We start from the raw sequence: 24,411 nt of genomic DNA, 5'->3' as shown, positions 1-24,411 counted from the left end.
CCTGTTCTATAAATAGAAAAGTGGGATCCGTCAACTGAAGGTGCATTGCAATTTGCCACAAGGGACACTTATTTTCAGATTTAACCAATCCTAAACATCACAAAAATGAAAATAACTGCGGTTGGCCTCTTCATAAGTCATGAAGATGGTCTCTCTCTGTTGAAGTAGGTATTTCTTTGCCAGAATAATGTACAAAGTGGTTCATACTATATGCTGATAGTCGAACACAAAGGTATTAAAGTCGGCATGAAACAAAAGATGCAATAGTCTTATCCTCCCTATCGTATATCCGAGTGAAACGGCTTCTCAAACAAGAAAAAATGTAAAGCTGGACTTGGTTTTGTCCATCAGGAATTGATTGGATGGTTGTGTTTTGCTATTTCTCTGATCACGGGAGTGTAGGGAAGCCTAAATCCGAATTCGGAAAGGCATGGAAAATGAATAATGCATTCTACGGAGCCTCCAAAGGGACACGGTTAGGCTTGCTGCGGTAGTCGGTTACATTACAGTACAGATTTCACTTATCACATGAGGATAGTAAGGAGAGCTGAATGACAGGAGGATTTGGTGCGCAACAGATCCTGAGCATCATTGACAAATATCTTATCTTGTAAAATGAGGGGTCAGTACCACCGCTCCCTATAGACAAAGTACACGTGATCGCAAATTGGAAAGTGAAAGTGAAAAGCGAGAGTGCGTTCAAAAGCGCATTCAAAATATTTTTTCCCATCACCGTGTCCCTTTAGGGGCTTCGTAGGGGGCTCATAGTATTCGGCTTCCGGCACATCCCTATGTGAGTGACAGTTGGTCCCGCCCTCGCGCCAGTAAACGCATCATCAGAAAAAAGAAGAGATGTTGCCACAAGAGGGAGGGGAAGTAATTTTCATTAAAGATTACGAGGGCACATGAATTTACCAAAATAACTAAATAATGGTGTGCATGGATAAATCATTTATAATGAATACTGCAATATTCCATAACACATACGAATTTCATGTTGACTTTAAGGACTGAGGTATTGGTACAACATAGGTCAAGCTTAACAATTGCTCCACACAGTGATGCTAAGAATTTATCTCTGGTGATTGTGTAGCATGCACAGCTCCAAAGAAGGGGATTTAACATGAGGCCGCCCATGTGAACTCAAGCTGAAGTAAGCATGCCCAAATGATTATGTTATGCCATCTGAAATAGCAGTCATTCTGGCCGCAGGAGGGGAGAGACACTCATAACAACCCCCTGATGAATATTATATGCTTGTGTATGTGTCTGGGAATTCATCACAGCTCTACACTAGTGACTTTCCCCTCAGCAGCGCCTTGGAGGTTGGCGATGCGCTTGCACCCAGTATTCGCCGTCCTGTATCTCACATGCTTCGTGAATGTCACTAAGATGCGGCATGGCAGATCAGTCTGTCCATCTGTTTATCCCTCTCTCTGGCTCTCGTCCTCAGCCACGTCACCCAAGATGGACCGAACGTGACAGTAAATGTACACACTACACCCACGCACTCTGAGGTATAAATATATCTGTGACACAAAAGGGCTAGAGCACTTAGGGTCGACGAACGCTCCACTACAACTGGCTTCAGATGAATAATAGAAGCGTTTTAAGGTCTCTCACTACATGACTTCAAAACAAACTGAAATTTTTGTAGTTGCTTTTGCAGGAAAGCAAGCAGGAATGATATAAATTTAACAAATTCCCAATATTGACGGCAAATGAAAGCCCTGCTGAGTGCCACACTGAGGTGTCATTAATCACACCCGGCAAAGTGAGAAAAAGAGGCAACTGCTCCAACAGAAAATGGTTTCTGATGACACTCAGTGCCAATATATTCTGAATATTGTTTTCATAATGCCAACATGACATATTGCTATTCTTAACAGACTAAAACAAATGAAGGAGATCTACAGAGGAAGAGCTACAGAAGAAGATTAGATGAAATACTTGTTGATACCATAGTTGCAGGTGCGATTCAACGGTCCGATGGATGAATGATTCCCATATAGTGCTAAAACACTAAAGATGTGATTTTCCTGTACTCATGATGTCCTTTTATTACACTGATAAAAATTATTTTGTGGTGAAGTAAATACTACAGAAAAAAACAATGTAATTTACATGAAAAAGTTAGTTCAGGAAAGAATAAAAAAAAACTAAGAAAATTCTATATTAGTACTCAATTCAAGCGTGTAGAAATGAAAGCGTAAATATCAACCTTATACAATTAAGTAAAATTACTCAACTTTTCTGATACAGGTGTTCCCATCATGCACTGGGCCTTGAATAATTAATGAGGTTGACTGTTTTCCAGCTGTATTTACACTGTTTTATCATTGCTTTTGCTGTTAGGATTAGTAACTTGCCATTTTGTGACATTTGGAGTTTCATTTGGCATTCAAACACCAAAACGATCCATCAAATGTTACAGTCATTGTGTATTGTCTACCAAGTATTGAGGTCTCTGCGTTCACATGAAGCGCAATCTCTAATCTGTAGATATGGTGTCTCACACAATATCTATTGTATTAATAACTTAGATATTTCTAAGTAAAGCATATACTTGGTTTAATTCAATGATATATTGTTTGAGTGAAATGTATTGCAAAGGAAACTTCAACTAAATAGATATTACTCAACCTTTTACTAGCCAAGTTAAAATTACTTATTTTCTTTGTTACTTTCACTTAACTTAGTTAAGTATTGTTTACTTAATTCCATATGTGAAATTTACTTTAAAAATATGCATGCAAAAACTTGCCAAAAAAAAAAATTAAAACTCTGTTTTTTTCAGTGTAGATCTAATAGGGAAGTTATTAAATCAAATCATGTTTGGAGAATTATCATTAACTACAACTATTAAGAAAACTTTTGTTAATTAAATTAAAAATGAAATAAAATATTAAAATATACAAAAGTAGAAGTGTTACCTGGGTACGAAGCCCCTATAAAGACACATGCTGGTGGGAAAACATATGAGATGGGAGCAAAATATTTATTTCTATTATTTTGCGTTCACTCACAAAAGTTATGTACTTCTGGGGGGAATGCAAAACATTTGTGAGAGCGCAAAAGCATTGACATTTTTTCCTCCCATCCCATATTTTTTCCATATCCATGTCCCTTTAGTGCAGGGATGGGCAACTTCGGTCCTGGAGGGCCACTGTCCTACAGAGTTTAGCTCCAACCCTGAAAGAATCACCTGCCTGTAATTTTCTAGTAATCCTGAGGACCTTGATTAGCTTGTTCAGGTGTGTTTGATTAGGGTTGAAGCTAAACTCTGTAGGACAGTGGCCCTCCAGGACCGAAGTTGCCCATCCCTGCTTTAGTGGCTCCATACCTTGGCAACTAACTGAAAATAAGTTTAGCACTAAAATTACTAACTGGAAATGAGTAAAAACTAAAACTGAACTAAACCCAAAACTGAAATAAAAATGAATTAAGCTTAAAAAAAAAAAATGAATAAAAATATCAACAAAACTACTACAAAAAACTAACTCAAAATATGAATAAAAACAATAATAGCATATTAAAAATGCAAAGATAACACTGACTCAACTGCCAAATGCAAAAGGCAATTGCATAAAGCATTAATCAAACAAAGCTCTGGGCACTTTCATGGTAAATCGAGCAATTAATTTATTAAACACTCACGTCCCCAAGACCTCCTTGAAATCGTAATTTTCCTTGATATCAGTTGTCTTCTTTTTCCATCCATTTTCATCCTCTCCTAAAGGCATTGTATAGTTGATTTCCACTCAGGAACTAAAAAAAGACAGAAGTAGAGGTCAGTGAATAAGTCAATGAAAAAGAAAATGTATAAGTTTAATACAAGACACAGACACACAGAACAGAGAAAACAATGATTTAAAAAACCCTGGATGTATATTTAGAAGAGTGTTTTTGGTTTCATGGCTATTATTAAATCGATTAAATTATTAAATGGATCAATGTGATTCAGCAGTATTAATGCTCCTCTGAGGAGCCACTACTGACACACACTTATTGACATTTCTAACAAACTAGGTTGAATTAGGCTACATGAAACAGAGTACACCATCACACTGCAGGACTACTGGTAATCTGAGTCTGCATTCCATAAGAGAGAGAGAGAGTGAGTGTGAGAGAGTGTGAGTGTGTCTGTGTCTACCCATAATTTCCCCTTAAAAAGGTTTTTTATTTTATTCAACAAATAAACTCACACACACACACACACACACACACACATATAAACTGTAAAATTTACAACAACAAAAAAACAGCCAGAAATTCACTGTAAAAAATGTTGTGACAAATGTTTCCAGTTTTACAGGATGTCTGTATATTTTACAGTTTATAACAGTATATTTTAATAAGTTATACATCCCCGGTTTCACAGACAAAGCTTAAGCCTAGTCCCAGACTAAAATGGATGTTTGAGCGGTTTTAACTGAAAGCAACTTGCACAAAAATGTCTTAAAATATGTCAGTGCCATTGTTTTGTCTCAAGATGCACACCAGTTTTTCTACGGCACATTTCTAAAAGCTACTTAAATAAATGTTGAACTAAGGCCTAATCCTGACTTAATCTAAGCCCTGTTTGTGAAACCAGGCCATAATGGACATAATGTAAGCGGCTGTTAATAAAACATGGCTAATACTCATATAAAGACTATGCACAGGGTCATACACAAAACACTATCAGGGTAACACACATGATGACACTAAAATAATGCAATAAAAATTTACTAAATAACATAAAATGTAACACAAAGTACACTAATGCAAGAGCATCACCAAGCACCACCATGTTTAACTGTAGGCAGAGTGTTCTTTTCAGCATATGCTTCTTCCTCCAGACATACCGCTGATCCATAGAGCCCAAAAGTTTTGTTTCATTGCTCCACATAACAGAATCCCAAAACTTCTGTGGCTTATTTATATGATTTTGAACAAATTGGAGCCTCTTGTGCTTTTGGGTCAGTATCTTGGAGTTCTGGCATGCATTTAGTATGTGCCTTACTGTGCAAGCTGAAACCTCAGTGCCTGTTGCCACCAAGTCTTGCTGCAGGTCTTTTGCAGTCACTCAAGGGTTTTTCTGAACCTGCATGCCTTCTCAGAAATCTGGTTGCAGCTGTTGATAGCTTCCTTTTTCTTCCCCGTCCAGAAAGTGTAACCACTGTTCCTTTAACTATGAACTTGTGAACTATGCTTCCAACAGTGTCTCTTGGAACATTTAGTGCCTGCGCTATCTTTTTGTATCCTGTTGCTTGTTTGTGAAGGGTGGTGATATCTTCTCTACATTTTTTTGAACCATTCTTTTGACTTATAACCATATTTCTAACATGCAGTCAAACGTGACACTCAACAAACCTAGCCAGTTCAGATATTTCATGTGTTCAAGCTCAAGCACACCTGGTGCAACTAATGAAGCCCTTGATTAGCTGCATCAGGTGTGCTTGAGACAACACCTATTTTGCAGATTTGTGCTGTTGTGAGAGATTCAATTTTTTTTTTTAAAGGTCTGTGAAAGAAGGTGTGTAACACACACACACACACACACACATATATATATATATATATATAATATCATATAATATATATATATATATATATATATATATATATATATATATATATATATATATATTACACACCCTCTTTCACAGACCTTTTTAAAAAAAATAAATAATAATAATTCAGCTTTATTTCGTACCCTGTTCATAGAAATTGCCAGACAAAATAACAAACAACTGAGCAGATCCGGCAACCCATAACTCTCAAATTTATGCATATCATAACTTTTATTCTTTCAACATCTTACATTTACTTAGAGTAATCCCATTATGTTTGAACATGTATCATAGTAATTGCATGCTATTATATAAACATCAGTACGTTACTTTTAGCAAAGGAATACACATAGGCTACAACAAAACAAGGCTAAAAATCAACTATGATCTTAGGAAAACCACTGTTTCACAGATAAATTGAAAACATACAATTCACAAAAACCCTTACCAATGTCTCAAAGTGCTCCGCATCTCGAGTCATTGAACAAGCAATGCACTATGCCAATGGATGCATATTGTTCGTGTATGTGTATAAGTGTGTGTGTATTCAGACACTGCGCATATGCGCATGCAGAAGTCTGATGCCACCTGCACAAATAATCTTCTATGATCAGACAAGGAAACTACATGAATGGACTGAAAAAAAGATGCGTTTTCTGTTTTAAATCGACGTTATCTTACACAGACACCTAATGCAACTGTCTGTAGGTTATTGCCCACATCATGCATTAAAGCTTGTGGCATTGCAGAAGATTATGCTTCTACATTTAAATCAGTTCAGGCACATCAACCGCTGACTTCGAGGAAAACTTAAAATAAATGCAATACCTGATCGACTGCTCCTATGGAGGGATGGTCCTCTTCTGGCTCTTTATCTATCCGCAATTCTCTTTCGATGCAATAGTTGCGGGATCTACCCTGACGTCAAATAGCGAGTGGAGGAGGCGTCTTATTTGAATGATTCAATATAATGATACAATCCGGACTTCATGATACTATTCCCGAGTGCCATTCGCAGAACCCTACAGATTGTTGGACCACAATGGCAAATGACTTAACATTAACAAATTACAGTCAATGCATCACGTAAATAAATAAATCCCCCCCAAAATCGTTCAAAGTAGCCTACGTACATATGTGTTTCCACTTTATATTTTTACTTGTATTTTTTTTATCTTGCATTTGCACATTTATATAATTTTGAGTTAGTGTTTTTTTTAACGAATTAATTAATTTATTAAGTAGGCGTAGAATGTTCAGATTGTGGCCTAAAGGCCGAAAAATAGCGTTTTCAAACAAATAATGGGTTCCCATGTAAATTTCCACTGTTTGTTTTTAAAGAATGCAGCATCTTGTTACAGTATTTCTAAAGATTCCTCGAAGGTAATTAATCAATTAAAAATGACACTTTTAAATTATATTAGAAAGCCTCTAATTTATTGTTTAGTTTTTATTTTTTTGTCTTATTTAATAGTAATATTATTTTTCATTATTATTATTTATTATATATCAGTTATTCTTAAAAGATTTTTCTTTATTCAGCTCCATAACTATTTTTGTTAATCCTTAATTCATTGCAAACTTAGCACTGGCGCTAAGTTTGATTACGTTGTAATTTTGGGGAAAAAGGAATAAATAAAAAAAGAATACATTCTGGATAAACGAATAATAGAAAATAAAACATTAAATCTGCTGAAAATGCTCATATTAACTCTAATGCCGTTTGTTTTCATTTTTAGTGAATAGAAAAGGGTATTCAATATTTAAAATGTTCTACATTTTCGGAAGTGGGGAAGAGCTTCTTGAAAGCACTTCCGGTTTCTTATGACGAAGGAGGCGGGACTTTGTTAGCTGTCCTACTTGCTAGCTAACAGTTGCCAGTTGCCACTCTGTTGCTACTGAAGGATAATTCCTAACTGTGCCAATAAAGTAGCGATTTTAATACGGGTAGGTCAGCGTATTTCCAAAGCCTTTTGTTCCCGAATACATTAATTAACTTCAGCAAGATTAATATAAGAAACCGAAGTGCGCTTAGAAGTGAGTGAGTACGAGAGCACACCTCGAGACCGCTCTTTTGTTTGACTGAAACACGGAGTGTCGATTGGCTGTTGGCGTTTAGGGATTGTTTACCGGAAGATTAGCACGCGGCTAAGTATGCTATTCCACACAACACTGTACATGCATATAGTTCAAAGCATAATAGCTTCCGTTATAGGCTGACTTCAAATCTGGTATGAAAGAATGCATATGGGTGATGAATTAATACCCAAACCTTTCTTTGTCCTTCCTCAAGCAGGTGAACTGTAGTTTGTTTATGACTAGTAGCTCGTATAGACATTGTAAACAACATCTTGTATTGCAAAATAATACATGGTGAGGTACAAATTTACAGTTAATTATGTTAGTTATGTAGTGGCATATAATAATGGCATCTTTATAATCATGAAAATATTTCTTACTCTAAAATATTCCATTCTCTTTGAGCAATTCACAGTTGCCACATTCAAATGGCAGAACGTTTTTTGGTCCTACTGGTGACATGAGATCGCTAAAAAGTATAACCATGTAAATGTATAGATGGATACTAACGATTGGTGCCTTCTGCCTGACATGCATGGAAATCTTCTCCACAAAATGTTTTTTTTGAAGATCTCCATCAGGAATGAACATTCATTAGTCTAAAGTGGTGGAAGCCCTGTGTCTAAAAGGATGTTTGGGTCATAAACAGGTACTGCTTCAATGGGCTCCAAGAGAAGACGAGCCACCTCTCCCTCCAGCAGTGCCAGCGGAGGAGACTTCGACGATGCCACCTCATCCACCCCAGTCAGTGGATGGAAGAGGAGGAGAGCTTCCACTACTCCTTCTGTTGATCAAGTGAGTACATGGGGTTTAGTGTATTCACGCTGCTTGCTTTGGCACACAGTTTAAATCACTTCTTTTTTTTTTTTTATGTATCCCATCTTTAGATTGCTGTGTGCCATGAATTGTACAACACTGTCAGAGATTACAAAGACGACCAAGGCAGACAGATCTGCGAGCTCTTTGTTCGTGCACCAAAGAGGAGGTACGCGTATATTCCTTGCCTTTGAACGTACTCTGCCAGTCAAATGTATGGACACACCTACATGTTTTATATATATATTTTTTATCTGATTGCATTCAGGGTTATTGTAGTCAACATAAACCAGAACAGACATTTTCGTTACTTGAAATAAAATGTATGTTAAAGGAGAAGTTCACTTTTAAAATGAAAATTTTGTCATCATATAATCACCCTCATGTTGTTTCAAACCTGTATGAATTTCTTTCTTCTGCTGAACAGAAAGGAAGATATTTAGAAGAATGTCAGTAACCAGACAGTTTTTGGGTCCCATTGACTTCCATAGTAGGAAAAAAATATACTATGGAAGTCAATGGGACCCAAAAACTGTCTGGTTACTGACATTCTTCTAAATATCTTCCTTTCTGTTCAGCAGAAGAAAGAAATTCATACAGGTTTGAAACAACATGAGGGTGATTATATGATGACAGAATTTTCATTTTAAAAGTGAACTTCTCCTTTAACTGAAGTAAAATAAGTATGTTTTTTTCCAGCTAATTGCCAAGGCAACATTTCTCAGACTATTGAAAACAAATAACAAAAATGACAATGACCACACAACAAAGTTACCAAAACTTTACAATTAAAACAAAAAGGAAGAACCTTAAACATCTTTAGTTTTATGTTTGAATAACTAAACCTGGCTCTCACCATGAACATAATCATAGAAGCTGGCATGGTGTTAAAAAAATTAAAGTAGTAATCACACTTCTTTATTCTGTTTAATTATTTTTAAAAATGAATTTTACAGTCTGATGAAATAAATAATACTGATTTAATGTATGCAATAGACACTAACGTGCGCCTTAACCTCTCTTCCTATATTTCTTGTTTTAGGAATCAGCCTGACTATTATGAAGTGGTGAGTCAGCCCATAGACATGATGAAGATACAGCAGAAGCTCAGGGCTGAAGAATACCAGGATGTAGAGCAGTTCTCAGCTGACTTTCACCTGCTTATTAATAATGCCAAAGCTTACTATCAGGTGAGTTTGCATTTACATATTTAATTGCATTTAATATTGAAGTTTCTAACACATGAATCAGTGCAGTCTGTCCAGTATTATAGACTGCTGATCAGCCATGGATGCATTCCACGAGCAAAATTGTTCTGCATCACATCCACCGTCAACTCTGAAATGCTAATATACCTGTGGGTCTCTTACAACAGGCTGACAGTGCAGAGTATAGAGCTGCCGCTAGGCTTTTGAATGTCTTCCTGTCCACCAAGAATGAACTGCTACAGGGAGGGGAAGGAGAGGAGGCCGATGATGATGAGGAAGGGGATGATGTGGAGAACCCAAGTGCTTCCATGGAGGAGGAGGTGAAGATTTTTCCTGTTTGTGGATGGCTAGTAGTTTTATTTCTGTGCACATCCAGACTGATATCATCACTTTTCCCTCTGTATGTCTGCTCAACAGAGACCACCAAGCTATCTTAAAGCCATACTGGAGCAGCTCTTGGAGGCCATTGTGTCATGCACTGATTCCTCAGGGAGGCTTGTTAGTGAGCTCTTCCAAAAACTTCCCTCCAAATTGGTGAGAGACAAGTTTGTGCACTCGGTTAATAAGGATAATCTAGTTTATAACTAAATCTGACTTAAAGGGGACCTATTATGCCCCTTTTCACAAGATGTAAAATAAGTATCTGATGTCCCCAGAGTGTGTATGTGAAGTTTTAGCTCAAAATACCAAACAGAATTTTATTTACAGCACGTTTAAATCATCATTTTTTGGGTCTGTGAAAAACGCACTGTTTTAGTGCTTCTCCTTTAATGCTAATGAGCTGCTGGTTCACGGCACAGGGGGCGGAGCCTAAGCAGCTGCGATCAGAGCCAGAACAGGGAAGATGATAATGATAAAACAGACAGTCACAGTAATGGTGTTCATTTCGACCATAAAAATGCCTACAGAGTCAGAGAATATATGCTGTATGGAGTTGGAACAGGTCTAGTTTAGTTTACATTGCTTGTATACACTATTAATGCAAGCCTGCTGTAGGACTCCGTCTGACGATCTGAATTGTCTGAATGATGACAAAATATACTGATGAGTTTAATAAAGTTTACTGTATGTCACACAAAAGATGAAGCATCAGTTTTTCTTCAGAAAATCACTGTTAGAGCCGAGTAAACAGTATACGAAGTGCATAAGTAACTTACATACATTTCTGTAGAGTTGAGGGAGCATTTTCTTTGAAAACAAAATGAATCCACCTCGTCTTCAGTGGCTGGCAGATTTCAAGAGTAAATAGAGAGAGCTATGTGAATGAATACATCCAGCTACAACACCTTCAATGCTTGGGAGATGCTTCGACGCTTCTTGTGAGTGCATTGCTGCAGCAATGGCTGATGTGTACAACTCGCAGTGAACTCGATCAGGGCGGGTCGAAGTTATAACGGCAGTGTCAGTCAACACTCGTGGGCGGGGCCTGTGGCTTTAGTGATGTCACTAAAGCCACATTCTGAAAACAGGTCGTTTGGAGAGACTGCTTATGATTTATGGGGATTAAATAAAAAGGAGTGAGTGGATTTTTATCACTGTAGGGTGGTTGTGTACACACACTGCCAACACACATTTATGTCCAAACACCATACAAAAGTGAGTTTTGCATAATAGGTCCCCTTTAAGTTCCACTTTGGTGTTGAATGTAGTTTACTTTCATTGATTCATTTCTTCTTTTGCACATTCCTTCCTTTCCAGCATTATCCAGACTACTATGCTGTAATAAAAGATCCAATAGATCTGCGCACTGTGGCTCAGAGGATACAGGTATTTGAGGCTTTGAAAGCATTCTTTCGCACAATAGCAATGGAAATATGCACATTTGGAGCTGGTATAATAATTTCTACCATGACATTACTGTCAGAGGCTGTTGATGTAATATATCTGTCATAATTGTATGTAATAAATAATAATAATATGATGTAAATTTTAAAGTCTTTGTTTAATAATAATTATTACCTCTTGGCATCTTTATAATAGTAATGTTTTGTAATGTTGTAGGCGGGACATTACAAATCCATCAGTGCCATGGCCAAGGACGTTGATCTTTTGACGAAAAATGCCAAAACCTACAATGAGCCAGGGTCACAAGTTTTCAAGGTTTGTGTTCTTGTGTACCCTTGTTATCTATCATCACATACATTGAGCTAATTTTTATTTAACACACTCATTTCTATCTTTCTAAAGGATGCAAACACAATTAAGAAGGTATTTTCCCAGAGAAAGACCGAGATTGAACAGGCTGAACCCACTAAATCCAGCCTCCGTATCAGGTATGTCCTTTTTTCGTAAGCTTGTTGTTCTGAAGAGGCATGTTTTGGTCTGTAACACGTTTTGTGTGTTTTGCTAGAAACCGGAGGTCTGCTCAGGGTGACCGCCTGTCTGCCATCACTATGGCTCTTCAGGCTGGATCTGAAAGTGATGAAGACTCAATTCTCACAGGTTACAATCCATATTTTCCCTTTGACATCCATTTTCTAAGATTACTCTATAGCAATCTATTTTAGAGAGCCTATCAACTCTACTTATGCAAAAATACATTGGCATGGTCCGCTTTTGAATGATTGTTCTTTGAAGTACCTTTGTCTGTCCTCATACTCTGTCTCAGGCACTGTGCGTTTTGACACTGGAGAAACGGAGGCTGATTGTGGTCTGAGTGCTGGTGACCCAGTCCTCCAGTTGTACCAGTCAGTGCGAGGAGCACGAAGCGTTCAGGGGAAGCTTCTAGCGGAACCGTTCCTCCAGCTCCCTGTAAGAAGGGAATACCCAGACTACTACCATCAGATCAAAAACCCAATCTCCCTACAACAGATCAGGTGTGGATAACACACATGAATATCTGATTATTTTAATCTAAAATAATCAGTTAAAAAAGTCAAGTTTTCTTTACACACTCTTTCCATGTTTTACATTTCTTAAAGGGATAAAATGAAGAATGGAGATTATGATGGAGTTGAGCAGATTGAGGCTGACCTTACACTCATGCTTGAGAATGCTAAACGCTACAACATGCCCAACTCCACTATATATAAACGTGCTCAGAGGTTACAGCAAATAATTCAGGTCAGTCTGCTTTGATATACTTACAGTTCTGTTCCATAGCCTAATGGGCTAACTGAGGAATTATAAAATGACGGTTAATTCTTTGGTTTTAATTTGTGTTCAAGCAAAAGAAAAGAGAGCATCGAGATGATGATGAAGGAGATGTCTCTACTGCAAATTCTGACGTAGGAAGTAGCAAAAGGAAAAGGTGATTTTTTTTTATTTTCTTTTTGACATCACTTGCATTATTTTCATGAATATGACTTGCAATCAGTAATGAAAAATCCTTTTGACATTCTTACTTTGTGCTGACATAATCTGATCCTAACAGCCACAAGAAGAACACCAAGAAAAACCGAATGAAGACTCTGTATTCTGCAGTGACTGAAGCACGTGAGGTAGGCACTGGACGGCGCCTCTGTGATCTCTTCATGGTGAAGCCCTCTAAGAAGGACTACCCAGACTACTACCAGATCATCCAAGATCCAATGGACCTGCGTACCATCGAGAACAATATCCGCACTGAGCGTTATAACAATGAGGATGCACTTATGGATGACATGAAGCTTATGTTTCGCAATGCCCGCCACTATAATGAAGAGGGATCTCAGGTGGGAATTGTGACTACTCAAACTGAATGCTTTTCAACTTTATTAAAGGAGTCATGACCTGTAATTTTCACTTTTCCACGAGAAAAAATGTATGTTATGATTGCCTAACGATTATACACTGGCCGGGAAGCCGATATTTAAAAGTGAAGCGTTTGTTTACCCCTGGGTTCGTCAACCAGCCCACGTGCACGCGCACTCAAATACGTGATGTTAATTTCTGGGATAATTTTCTAGGATATACCATATATGGACACCGCAGACCTATGCTGCAGGAAACCCGCCCTGCCCCTCTCCCCCTCATATTCAGTCGAGCGCCGCCATTACTGAATTCCGATTCGAAGTACGCACTCGACCGTGAAAGATGCAGAAACGTTCACAACTTGCGCCATGATGTCATTTTGGAATGAAATGCTGAAGCGTTACCTGCGGTGTCAACCCCCCTCCTTCCTGCCACCAATCAACGCGCCCCTCATTTGCATTATTACAATGACCGTCCACGACAGCCAAAATATCGCATCAGATCTCGCGAGACAATAATGCCTTCAGAAATAAGGGTCAGAGGAGCTCTGTGTTTATTTTTTTTCCACTTTTTTTCCACTTTTCTTTTTTAGAAGGGCCTGAAAGACTATAATAGAGCGTGGGTATCCAAGGTAATACTAGGTTATGACTCCTTTAAATCAACTTCAGAGTTAAAATACACAACCGATCAAAAGTTTGGGGTCCATAAGATTTTTTCATTTTTTTTCATGAAAGAAATTACTTTTACACAACAAGAATACTTTAAATTGATCAAAAGTGACAGTAAAGACATTTTTAATGTTACCAAAAACCTATTTTAAATAAGTGCTGTGCTTTTGAACTTTCTTATCATCAGAGAAATCTGAACAAAGTATATCACAGTTTTCACAAAAATATTCAGCAGCACAACTGTTTTCAACAATGATGATAATAAATCAGCATATTAGAATGATTTCTGAAGGATCATGTGACACTGAAGACTATAGTAATGTTGCTGAAAATTCAGCTTTGCTGTAACAGGTATAAATCATATTTTAAAATATAGAAAAGTTGTTTGATATATATATAATATTTCAAATCAAATTATAAAATAAATGCAGCCTTTATGAGCAGTACCTTCTTTTACTTATTTCTAAAACTTAAAATCGTAACTACTTCACTACGATAAGAATGACACTTACAGAGGTGTTAAAAGAAGAGTTAATCCAAAAAATAATATTGTGTCATTAACTCATGCGGGTTCAAACCCAAATATAGTCTTAAAATCTAATAGACCTAATAATTTGAAGTTTATGTTTGTCATTACTTTTTTTTTTTTTTTTTTACCCACAGGTTTATAATGATGCAAATATCTTGGAGAAGATTGTTAAGGATAAACAGAAAGAGCTTGGCCCTCCCCCAGAGGAAGATGACGTTGGCTCTCCCAAACTCAAGCTTCGTATGTTTTTTTTTTTTTTTTGCAAAAATACACTTTAATGCAAATACACTAATAGAGACACAAATTTTAGATTTAACAAATGCCTCTCTTTTTTTAGGCCGTAGTGGAGTTGCAGCCTCCCCTAAAAAGGCTCGTACACAGACAACACCACTCCAGCAGAAGCTTTCTGATCTCTACGAAGCCGTGCGCAATTTTACAGACAATCGTGGTCGGCGTCTCAGCGCCGTTTTCCTGCGCCTGCCATCACGTTCTGAGCTGCCTGACTATTATGCTGCCATTAAGCGTCCCATTGACATGGAGCGTATACGAAGCTACATGGTACAGGGGCGCTACCAAGACATCGACTCACTGGCAGAAGATTTCATCCTTATGTTCAACAACGCCTGCACCTACAATGAGCCTGAATCTTTAATATACCGTGATGCTCTGCTGCTCCATCGAGCCTTTCTGGAAGCCCGTCGCCGGATTGAGGATGAAGAGGATGGAGATGAAGGTGGTCTGGGTGGTTTGTCAGTTGCCTCTCTCGTGCGTGAGCTCATCCGTAACCTCTTCGTTTCAATGATGGGGCACCAGGATGACGAGGGCCGCTGCTATAGTGACTCTTTGGCGGAAGTTCCCGCCATTGACCCCGCTAACCCAGAGGACCCACCCCTCAATCTAGAGATTATTCGTAATAATGTGGATCGCGGCCGCTACAGGAGACTGGATGTGTTCCAGGAGCATGTGTTTGAGGTACTGGAGAAAGCAAGACGTCTCAACAGGTAAGCAGTGAATAGTGTGAAGATCAGCTTTTCTTGTCATCATTATAAAAACGATTCTGTCCTGATTCACTCAGTCTTAAATTGTATAAATATCTTTCTTTCTGTGGAATTATGGAAGTATGCTGATTTTTATAAACTGAAAGGGAATGGGGTTAGGCTTTAAAAATGACTAAAAACACCCAAGTGTCAAAAAAAGGCTCCATATTATGACTTGTTGGCTATGTTTTTGAAGCCATGCGATAGCTAGCTTTGTGTTTGGTGAAAATCTTCCCTTCCGTCGTATGTTTTTCAAACATCACTCCTCAATTCGGCAGTAAGTCATATTGGACCATCTTTATGAGCTGTTTGTTCATTTTCAAAAGTTCATTATGTGGAAAACCGTTGCCTGGACATTCTGTTAAATTTCTCTGTTCATGTTCCATGGAAAAAAAGATATGTGTTTGGAATGACATGAGAATGAGTAGCCTGCATGAGAATATCTTCATGAATAATTCCTTTAAGCTCCATTTTTGTCTAACAGTGTGAAGTTTGATGTTAGAGCCAACATGAATTGAACTTTGAAAAGGTAATCTGAGAGTTCATAACAGCGTTATCATTCATAACCTGTGTTATCAGGACCGATTCTGAGATCTTTGAGGATTCTGTGGAGTTGCATTATTTCTTTGTGAAGATCCGTGATGAGCTATGCAAGAATGGAGAACTCTTGCTTACCCCAGCACTGAGCTACACATCCAAACATCTGCATTCCGACATAGATCAAGAGAAGCGAGAGAAACTGCCCCAAGAAATTGAGGAAGACCGACTGAAACAGGAGGAAGACAAAAAAGGTTTCCAAAATTGCTTCTAGCATTAGTTATGCATGTAACACCCCAGGATACCTTTTAAAGTCTTGCTGCTAAAATTACTCCCAAATATAGAAGTGTACTAATGTGTACTTTGCTTTTATGATTTTTAGCTCTTCCAGATGAGGACAAAGTAGAGGGTCCTGCAGGAAGCCAGTGGCCGTCAGGTCCTCAAAGCTCATATAGTCAGGACTGCAGTTTTGAGAACAACACCTACAGCGTGGGAGACTGTGTATATGTCCAGCCTTCAGAAGCAAATTTACAGCCTCACATTGTCTGCATTGAGAAACTCTGGAAGGATGAAGCTGGTGTGCACATCCTCACTATTTCTTTAATTGCTTGCCAATTCTCTATTTCTTTATTTTTTACTGATGTATCACCTCCATTTGCTGAGAACTTACATAAAAACTTGCTGTCAAACTCATAATTATATATTTCTTTTGAATTATCCATTTTTTTTGCATTAACATTTGGATGTGTTTGTTTTCTGCAGGTGAGCAGTGGATGTATGGATGTTGGTTTTATCGTCCAGGAGAAACTTTTCATCTGGCCACTCGTAAGTTCCTGGAAAAGGAGGTATTTAAGAGCGACTATTACAACCGTGTGCCTTTCAGCAAGATCTTGGGGAAATGCGTTGTGTTATTTGTAAAGGTGAGTAACGAGCCACATTCAAAATATGTTTTAGATGGATTAATTAATAAGTTTATCCCCCAGTTTCATAGACAAGACTTAAGCCTAGTCCCAGACTAAAATGCATTTTAACTGAAAGCAGCTTGTGCTGACATTTCTTAAAATATGTCAGTGCCATTGTTTTGTCTCAAGATACAAACCAGTAATGTTTTTTTCTAAGGCATGTATGTATAAAAGTTACTTGTCCTAATTGAACTAAGGCCAAATCCTGGCTTAATCTAAGCCATGTCTTTGGAACCAGGCATATATGACCAAGAGGTTCCCAAAATACAGCCATAAGCCACAAGAGGCTCACAGGCTCTTAAAGTATTGTGCGTTTAAGTCTCTTGAATGTGGGATATTTTTTTTAAGGAGTATTTCAAGTTGCAACCAGAAGGCTTTAAACCTGAAGACGTCTATGTCTGTGAATCCCGCTACACTGCCAGGACCAAAACCTTTAAGAAGATCAAGATATGGTCAATGCCGTCAAACTCTGTCAAACTAGTCTCTCGGGAGGTACCTTTACCTGTAGTCAGAGTTGCGTCCATGTTTGTCAGTGCAAAAGACAAAGTGGCTGCTCTTCCTGATGGAGAGAGTGGTGGCTTCATCGAGAAGGTATGAATGATTGTTTTTGAGTACAGTTCTTATTCAATTCTTATTTAAATTGATTTGGCTTGTAAATTTTTTTTTTAACTTGATCTCCACAGGAGCGAGAAGATGTTCCAGTTGAAGTGGCCAATGGGGAGCCGGGTTGCCAGTACTTTGAACAGCTCCACTACAATGACATGTGGCTTAAAGTGGGCGACTGTGTCTACGTACGTTCCCATGGACTGGTGCGAGCACGAGTTGGCAGGTGGGCAAAATCATGCTTATTTTACCCAAAGTTTTCATTAACCAGAAAGCTTTGACAGTAATGTAAGTCTACAGCAATAGTCTGAGTTGTTATGGTTGACATGGACAGGATCGAGAAGATGTGGCTGCGGGATGGAGCAGCATTCTTCTTTGGACCCATCTTCATCCACCCTGAGGAAACAGAACATGAGCCAACAAAGATGTTCTACAAACGGGAGGTGTTCCTCAGCAATCTGGAGGAGTCCTGTCCTATGACCTGCATCTTGGGTATGGGCACCAAGTGAATGAATTTATTGTAATTTTAATGAAATCCTAGTTTTATATATATCAGATTGTTGTCCATCTGCAACCAATAGCCCACCAAACTGTGGGTGTTCAAGCTGTGATAAAGACATTTTGCCAACCATTATTGTCACATGCTGGTGCCTCTGGTATCATTATCATACTGAGAGACCTAAGGCCTACTTCTTGTGGATGTCTGCTGTGATTTTATGTTATAAGACTAGCCACCTCAGAACCCTGAATTCATAATTGAAGCAGTGCAGGGTCGCTTGGCTCGAGAAAAGAACAAAAAACATCCAAGTGAAATAAATGATAGCAGTTCCAGGAGCAAATTTATCATGTTGACACTTATATGGCTGTGCTTGCTTACAAATAGGATTTATACTGGTGATTAAGTGCTTGAACATTTTAATATTAATTCCTCTGTTCCCTGCCTTTTCTCAGAAAATTCTCTTATTAGAAAACTTACTATAGACCAAGTTTTTAATCTTTGTCTTTTTTCACAGGGAAATGTGTGGTCTCTTCTTTTAAGGACTTCCTGTCCTGCAGGCCAACTGAGTGTCCAGAGGAAGACGTGCTCCTGTTTGAGAGTCGTTACATTGAGAGTGAAAAGCAGATGAAGAAGTTCAAAGCACTTAAACGTTTCTCCATCTCAGCCAAAGTGGTTGATGATGAGATCTTCTACTTTAGGTGCATTTTACTTTCCTACCTTTGTTTCAGTGGGAAGTATCACACAGCCAGAGTGTGTTTATAGAATATGAATAGGTTATTTAAGAGTTCTTTAGTATGTCTTATTGCTGTTAGTAAAAATCATTGATTGGTTTATTTACTAACTGTTGCTTTAAATAAATTTTCAGGAAACCTATCGTGCCTCAGAAGGTGCCATCTCCCCTGCTGGATAAGAAGATTGAGGAGCTAGAAGCTAAGTTTGCAGACATGGAGGATCTGGATGAAGATATGGACGACCTGGATGAAGATGATGATGAAGCAGCAGTGACGCCCTCAATGCCACCCAGTCAGGCATCCGCAACAAGTGACATGGATATGCCTTATACACCACCACAGGTACTTCATACTCCCTAGAAATCAGCCTTTGCACACACTGTCCAGTTTGACGATATTAACCATTTTCCGATTATGGATGCATCATATAAATGTTTTTACAAAATTGCCTTAACCAAGTTAAACATGCTCTTTAATATTGTAGATATTGTGATTGCTGTCTGTTTTTTCCTGGTAGTTATTTATTGACTCTTATCCTTTATTCAAATTCAAATTCCTTAACTGTCTAATTTTAAGATGATCAGGCTCAACTTTTATTCCCCATATTTCATATTTTTAACAGTAGCTGTCATTTTCTTTACACCCCTGTTTACTATGTACAGTCCACGCCAAAGATAAAGGGCATGTCCAAAAAGGAGGGAGCCAAGCGCAAGATCAACATGAGTGGCTACATCTTGTTTAGCAGTGAAGTTAGGTCTATTATAAAGGCTCGTCACCCTGATTTCTCCTTTGGAGAGCTGAGCCGACTGGTGGGCACAGAATGGAGGAACCTGGAAGCTACTAAGAAGGTGGAATATGAAGGTACATCCTCAACACTTTTTGAGAGGTTGCACTAGTCTGTTGTTACCATAGTTACTAATTTCTATTAAGATAAATCCGGTCATACTCAAAGCAATTTTTACAAGTCATTGCAATGATTGCAACCAATTCTGTCGCAATATAAGAGATGCATTTGATTTTTGATTGTGTCCATGTCTGACATTTCTTTTCAGATTTTAAATGATACGATTATTTTTCTTTCTTAAAAATAGCCAGGAGCTGGATATTAATTTTCCCCCAAAAAATTAATGAGTAGCTAGCTGTGGTAACTTGGGGTGTTTTTGTTTTCTTCTATATGCATAATGCTTTGCTGATTATATGTATATGGCAACTGTTTATCTTATTCACAACATTACGCATACTGAAGTATCTGTAATCCAGTTATCAATGTTTTACCAGAACGAGCAGCTAAACTGGTAGAGCAGCAGGAACGGGAGAGGGTCCTTCAGCAGCAACATCAGCAGCAGCAGCAGCAGGCTTCCCCAAGAGCAGGTACCCCAGTCGGCACAATGATGGGAGTGGTGCCTCCCCCAAGCGCTATGGGGATGCTTAACCAGGCCATGCCACCTGTGCCAGGTAACGCCAAATCTCCCCCACCCTTGCTGAAAGAGACAGATGCAGCGTCCGGGCACCCTCCAACAATTCTCGTCCATTTGAATCTAATACCTCAACTCATCAATCATGTCACTATCTTCTCCATACCAGCGATGTGCCCTATTAGTTCTGATTTAGTTAATTTATATTAAATGTCTTTTTTTTGTCTTGTCTTTTGTTTTTGAGTATTGCCACGTTCTTTTCTCTTTTTGCATGACAACCTTTTTTTATTAACCAGTAAACACGTAGAGCTCTTTTTTTAACAAGGCTGAATTAACCAGATTTAGGCCTGGTTTCACAAACAGGGCTTAGTAAGCCAGGATTAGGCTTTAGTTCAATTAGGATATTTAAGTAGCTTTTATAAACATGCCTTAGAAAAAACATTACTGGTGTGTATCTTGAGACAAAGCAATGGCACTGACATATTTTAAGATATGTCAGAGCAAGTTGCTCTCTGTTAAAACAGCCCAAACATGCATTTTAGTCTGGGACTATAAGCCTTATCTGTGAAACCGGGGGTTAAATATTCACACTTGTAAAACTCTTTCTACAACATTGATGTTACTTTTTTTGTAGTTGCATGACGTTTTAGTCAGCTGCATGTCATCAATGCATGGATTTTTTTTTGTGCTATCTCCTCACCCAAGGCATGATGGGAAATTATGGCCCGCCCTACATGCCTATGCAAGGTCCTTCTGACGGCATGATGGGCATGGGTGGCACACCACCTCATCCTATGGGGGTGCCCCAGCTGCCTTCCCAGCACTTCCTTCTACCAGGCATGGCCGGGTACCCTGGTATGCCCCATCCGGGTAAGAAGCACCCCGATTAGTCAGAAATCCCACCTGAAGATCTTCTGACCAGCTCCAATCCAAATTGAAAAATAGGAAATCTGGGTTTATCTTGGTTTGAACTCATGGCTTTGTTCCAAAAACCAGTGAGCTGCCTAGACAGCAAGGCATCTTATTTGATTTAAAATGGAGCCCATTTTTGTACATTGTTTCACTGAATGAAGAAATGCTTTGTTCTGCTCAGTATAACTAGATAATATCTGTATTTCTGCATGATCTAATTTTAGTTATATCCAATTCATAGGGTGGGAATATTCACACAACACCACTAACATGCTAATGTTTTTTCCCCTCAATGTCTCACTTTTTCTTTACACAAGATTTGTCACCTCCATTTCTCTCTGAATCTTTGTTTTTTAGAAACACCATTAGTTTGGGGAAAATGTAACTAGTAAAAACAATATTAATTAATTTATTATATAATTCATAATATAATTAATTCAATCAGTGCACATTATTTGCAACCTTATTCATCGATGTTAAAATGTAAAGTTACGTGCAGTCATACAGCATTTCTATATTAAAGACTGTTTCCTTCTCAGGAGTGATGGGCCCAGGAATGAACGGTATGGCTGGAAGTCCTGGTCCTGGAAACCATTATGGCATGCAGGTAAAGAACATATTCATGCAGCTTTCACTAGTGACACTAAAGCAGATGCAGTTTGCAATCTCCAGCCATATTCGGACGGGACTAGTTTTGATTGTGATTTCATTTACCGATTCAGGCGGGACTAACATCTCCATGTTTAGTACAGAAGTGCAAGTGTGTTTTTTTTTTCTCTGTGCGTCTTTTTGCGTATGTCTTTTAATTATTTTTTTGTTGTTGATATGATTTTAATTTATTATAAAAAACTTTAACAAATTTATAGCAGTGGCTGCTGATAATAAATAAGTGAGCAGAGAAATCTAGACAAGGAGGCTTTTACCTGACACTGATATTAAAATGGGCAGTCTTCTCATTTTCCGCGATTTGGCTCTATTTATTAATTGTATATATTATTTTTCCGTCGAATACCATCCATATTGAAACTAAATTAAAGCATGCCGAAGATTGTTGCGCAAACGGTAGCTCAGGAAGGTCAAAAAAACATGAGGAGAAGCATTAGGGTAATACAACTTCAGCAATCACAGACATTCGCATTCGGGCGGGCGTTGAGTTTGCCAAAAAACAGTAGGTAATTTGTCCTGGAATTTTTACAGAGGTTGTGTGAGAAAAACACAGACTTGGCAGATTCGGAAGGGATTAAAATCGTACATCTGTGAAACATGTCTCTAACGACCTCCTGGAAAACTAGTCCCGTCTGAATAGGACTTCTGTCTTTACTTTTCTCTTTGGCCTTTCAGATGGGTGGATATGGGCCAGGGCAACAAGCTCCACCACCATATCCAGGTCAAGGTCAACCAGGCCAGCATCCAACCCCACCTATGTTTGTCGCCCCACCTCCAAAACCCCAGCGTCTTCTGCATTCAGAGGCTTATCTGAAGTACATCGAGGGCCTCAGTGCTGAATCCTCCACCATTAGCAAGTGGGACCAGAGCCTTAAAGGTAAAAATCATGTGTGTAGAAATTCGAGAGTTGTTTTATTTTTTTAAATAATAATAGTTTTACTCAGCCAGGATGCATTAAATGTATTATAATTGTAATTACATTATAATAAACATTCACAATGTTACAAAGGATTCCTATTTCAAATAAATGCTGTTCTTTTGAACTTTCTATTCATCTAGAATCCTAAAAAAGTTTGCACGAAAATATTAAACAGCACAACTGTTTTCAGCATTGATAAGCATTTCTTTAGCAGCAAATCAGCATATTAGAATGATTTCTGAAGGATCATGTGACACTGAAGACTGGAGTAATGATGCTGAAAATTCAGCTCACAGGAATAAATTACATTTTAATCGTTATTTGAAACTGAAATATTTAGCAATTTTATTGTTTTACTGAATTCTTTGGCATTGTATATTAAGTTCAAATGGAAATTATATATTGTGCCTTACAAAATAATTGTCATTGTTTAAGAAATTGTTACTTATGAATGGTTTAATTTTTTTCCCCTTTTCCCTATGCCACACTTTTGTAATATTTTTCCTCTTATAATGTTGGTGTCTTGCACCAAAACCATTCATAATTAGTTCATTTAAATTATAATTTTCTTTGATTGTTAGATTTAAATTGGCTGTAAGTCGTAAATGACTTCTGTGATGTTATAGCCAAAGGATCTTTGAATGATTCTTTCTGACTATCATTCCTTCAGCACAAAGAAAAGACTGTCGGCTCACCAGAGAGCAGGAGAGCCGTCTCCCTACTCACTGGCTGAAAAGCAAGGGTGCTCACACTACAATGGCAGACGCATTGTGGAGACTCCGAGACCTGATGATGAAAGACACGCTCAACATCCGGCAGGCATACAACCTTTAAACATTTATGTTCTACCCCAAATCTCAGGACTCTAATTTATGCAAGACTATTCTCCTACCAAATCTTTCCTATCATGACTCAAGATGTGATAAAGTATTATGTACTGTCAGAAATGTTTCAGCAATAATTATATCTCCTAGTTGTGTGCATATGTGTGAAAAAATAAAGCTTTTAGCCACCTCTTTAGGTACGTATGACGCACTGGAATGAAGTCACTCGTGAAGCAATTTATAACTACTGAAATGGATTTGAAATGTGTCGCTTTGACTGTTACTTTAGATGAATTCTGGTTGAGTTTATGGTGTTTTTATATTGCTGAATATATCACCTCAAACAATGGCATCACCAATCCTCAAAGTTCTCTGGCTATGACCACTCTATACAAAGGCTTCAAATGGGCAAAAGTTGTAAAAGATCACAGTAGCATTTTATAAATATATTTTCTTTTTATACAGAGGCAAAATAAGCTGAGTTCCTCTTTATTTTACTGATAATGTAATTTGTTATTTTTTCATTGTGTACATATAAAAAAGCCTGTGATAAATGCTTTGTTCTGCAATGCTTATTCTGAACACTGTTGCATTAATTAATTTCACCAATAAACAACATTTTCAAAAGGATAAAGTGTACTTCAAGCATGTCCAAAACATGTTTGTGAGAAGATTGAGTTACAGCCCCTCCACCCACCACCACTAACACAAGGCCCGGCTCACCAAACCACATATCTAACTCGGCAGATTCAGATTATGTTTAAATACGAGTAATTAAA

The 24,411-nt window shown here is 38.1% G+C and overlaps 2 protein-coding genes across 11 annotated transcripts in view; one reads left to right on the top strand and one right to left on the bottom strand.

The window, feature by feature from the left end:
- Positions 1 to 6,722, bottom strand: part of camk1a (calcium/calmodulin-dependent protein kinase Ia) — a 29,171-nt gene extending 22,449 nt beyond the window's left edge. The window contains exons 1-2 of one of the 2 annotated variants that reach the window (XM_084128398.1): positions 6,384 to 6,722; positions 3,658 to 3,768 (exon numbers count right to left, since the gene is read on the bottom strand). In XM_084128398.1, the coding sequence (XP_083984524.1) occupies positions 3,658 to 3,743 (86 nt within the window). In that variant the 5' untranslated portion in view covers positions 3,744 to 3,768; positions 6,384 to 6,722. Of the gene's footprint in view, positions 1 to 3,657; positions 3,769 to 6,003; positions 6,071 to 6,383 lie in introns of those variants that run through there. The other variant, XM_084128399.1, reaches the window with a different exon arrangement.
- A 657-nt stretch (positions 6,723 to 7,379) lies between these two features.
- On the top strand, positions 7,380 to 24,266 carry pbrm1l (polybromo 1, like). Of its 9 annotated transcripts, none has more exons than XM_084127668.1 (30): positions 7,380 to 7,502; positions 8,284 to 8,429; positions 8,522 to 8,619; positions 9,493 to 9,640; positions 9,826 to 9,978; positions 10,076 to 10,192; positions 11,357 to 11,425; positions 11,660 to 11,758; positions 11,846 to 11,931; positions 12,009 to 12,100; positions 12,267 to 12,474; positions 12,580 to 12,721; positions 12,826 to 12,908; positions 13,032 to 13,311; positions 14,662 to 14,767; positions 14,865 to 15,528; positions 16,144 to 16,355; positions 16,484 to 16,678; positions 16,864 to 17,021; positions 17,412 to 17,654; positions 17,747 to 17,892; positions 18,001 to 18,158; positions 18,680 to 18,863; positions 19,031 to 19,238; positions 19,559 to 19,757; positions 20,175 to 20,351; positions 21,017 to 21,181; positions 21,763 to 21,830; positions 22,565 to 22,766; positions 23,479 to 24,266. In XM_084127668.1, the coding sequence occupies exons 2-30, from the start codon at positions 8,295 to 8,297 to the stop codon at positions 23,640 to 23,642; spliced, it is 4,959 nt and encodes a 1,652-aa protein (XP_083983794.1). In that variant the 5' UTR covers positions 7,380 to 7,502; positions 8,284 to 8,294; the 3' UTR covers positions 23,643 to 24,266. The 9 variants fall into 9 exon arrangements, with proteins under 9 accessions (XP_083983794.1, XP_083983797.1, XP_083983793.1 ...); XM_084127671.1 differs by having other exon boundaries at positions 7,380 to 7,707; positions 20,175 to 20,267; XM_084127667.1 differs by having other exon boundaries at positions 7,380 to 7,707.
- The last annotated feature ends 145 nt before the right edge of the window (positions 24,267 to 24,411 follow it).

Source organism: Abramis brama (assembly GCF_963993115.1).
Source record: "Abramis brama genome assembly, chromosome: 11".
NCBI lineage: Eukaryota > Metazoa > Chordata > Actinopteri > Cypriniformes > Leuciscidae > Abramis > Abramis brama.
Note: the sequence above shows the minus strand (reverse complement) of the source record. Positions and strands in the feature narration are given on the sequence as shown.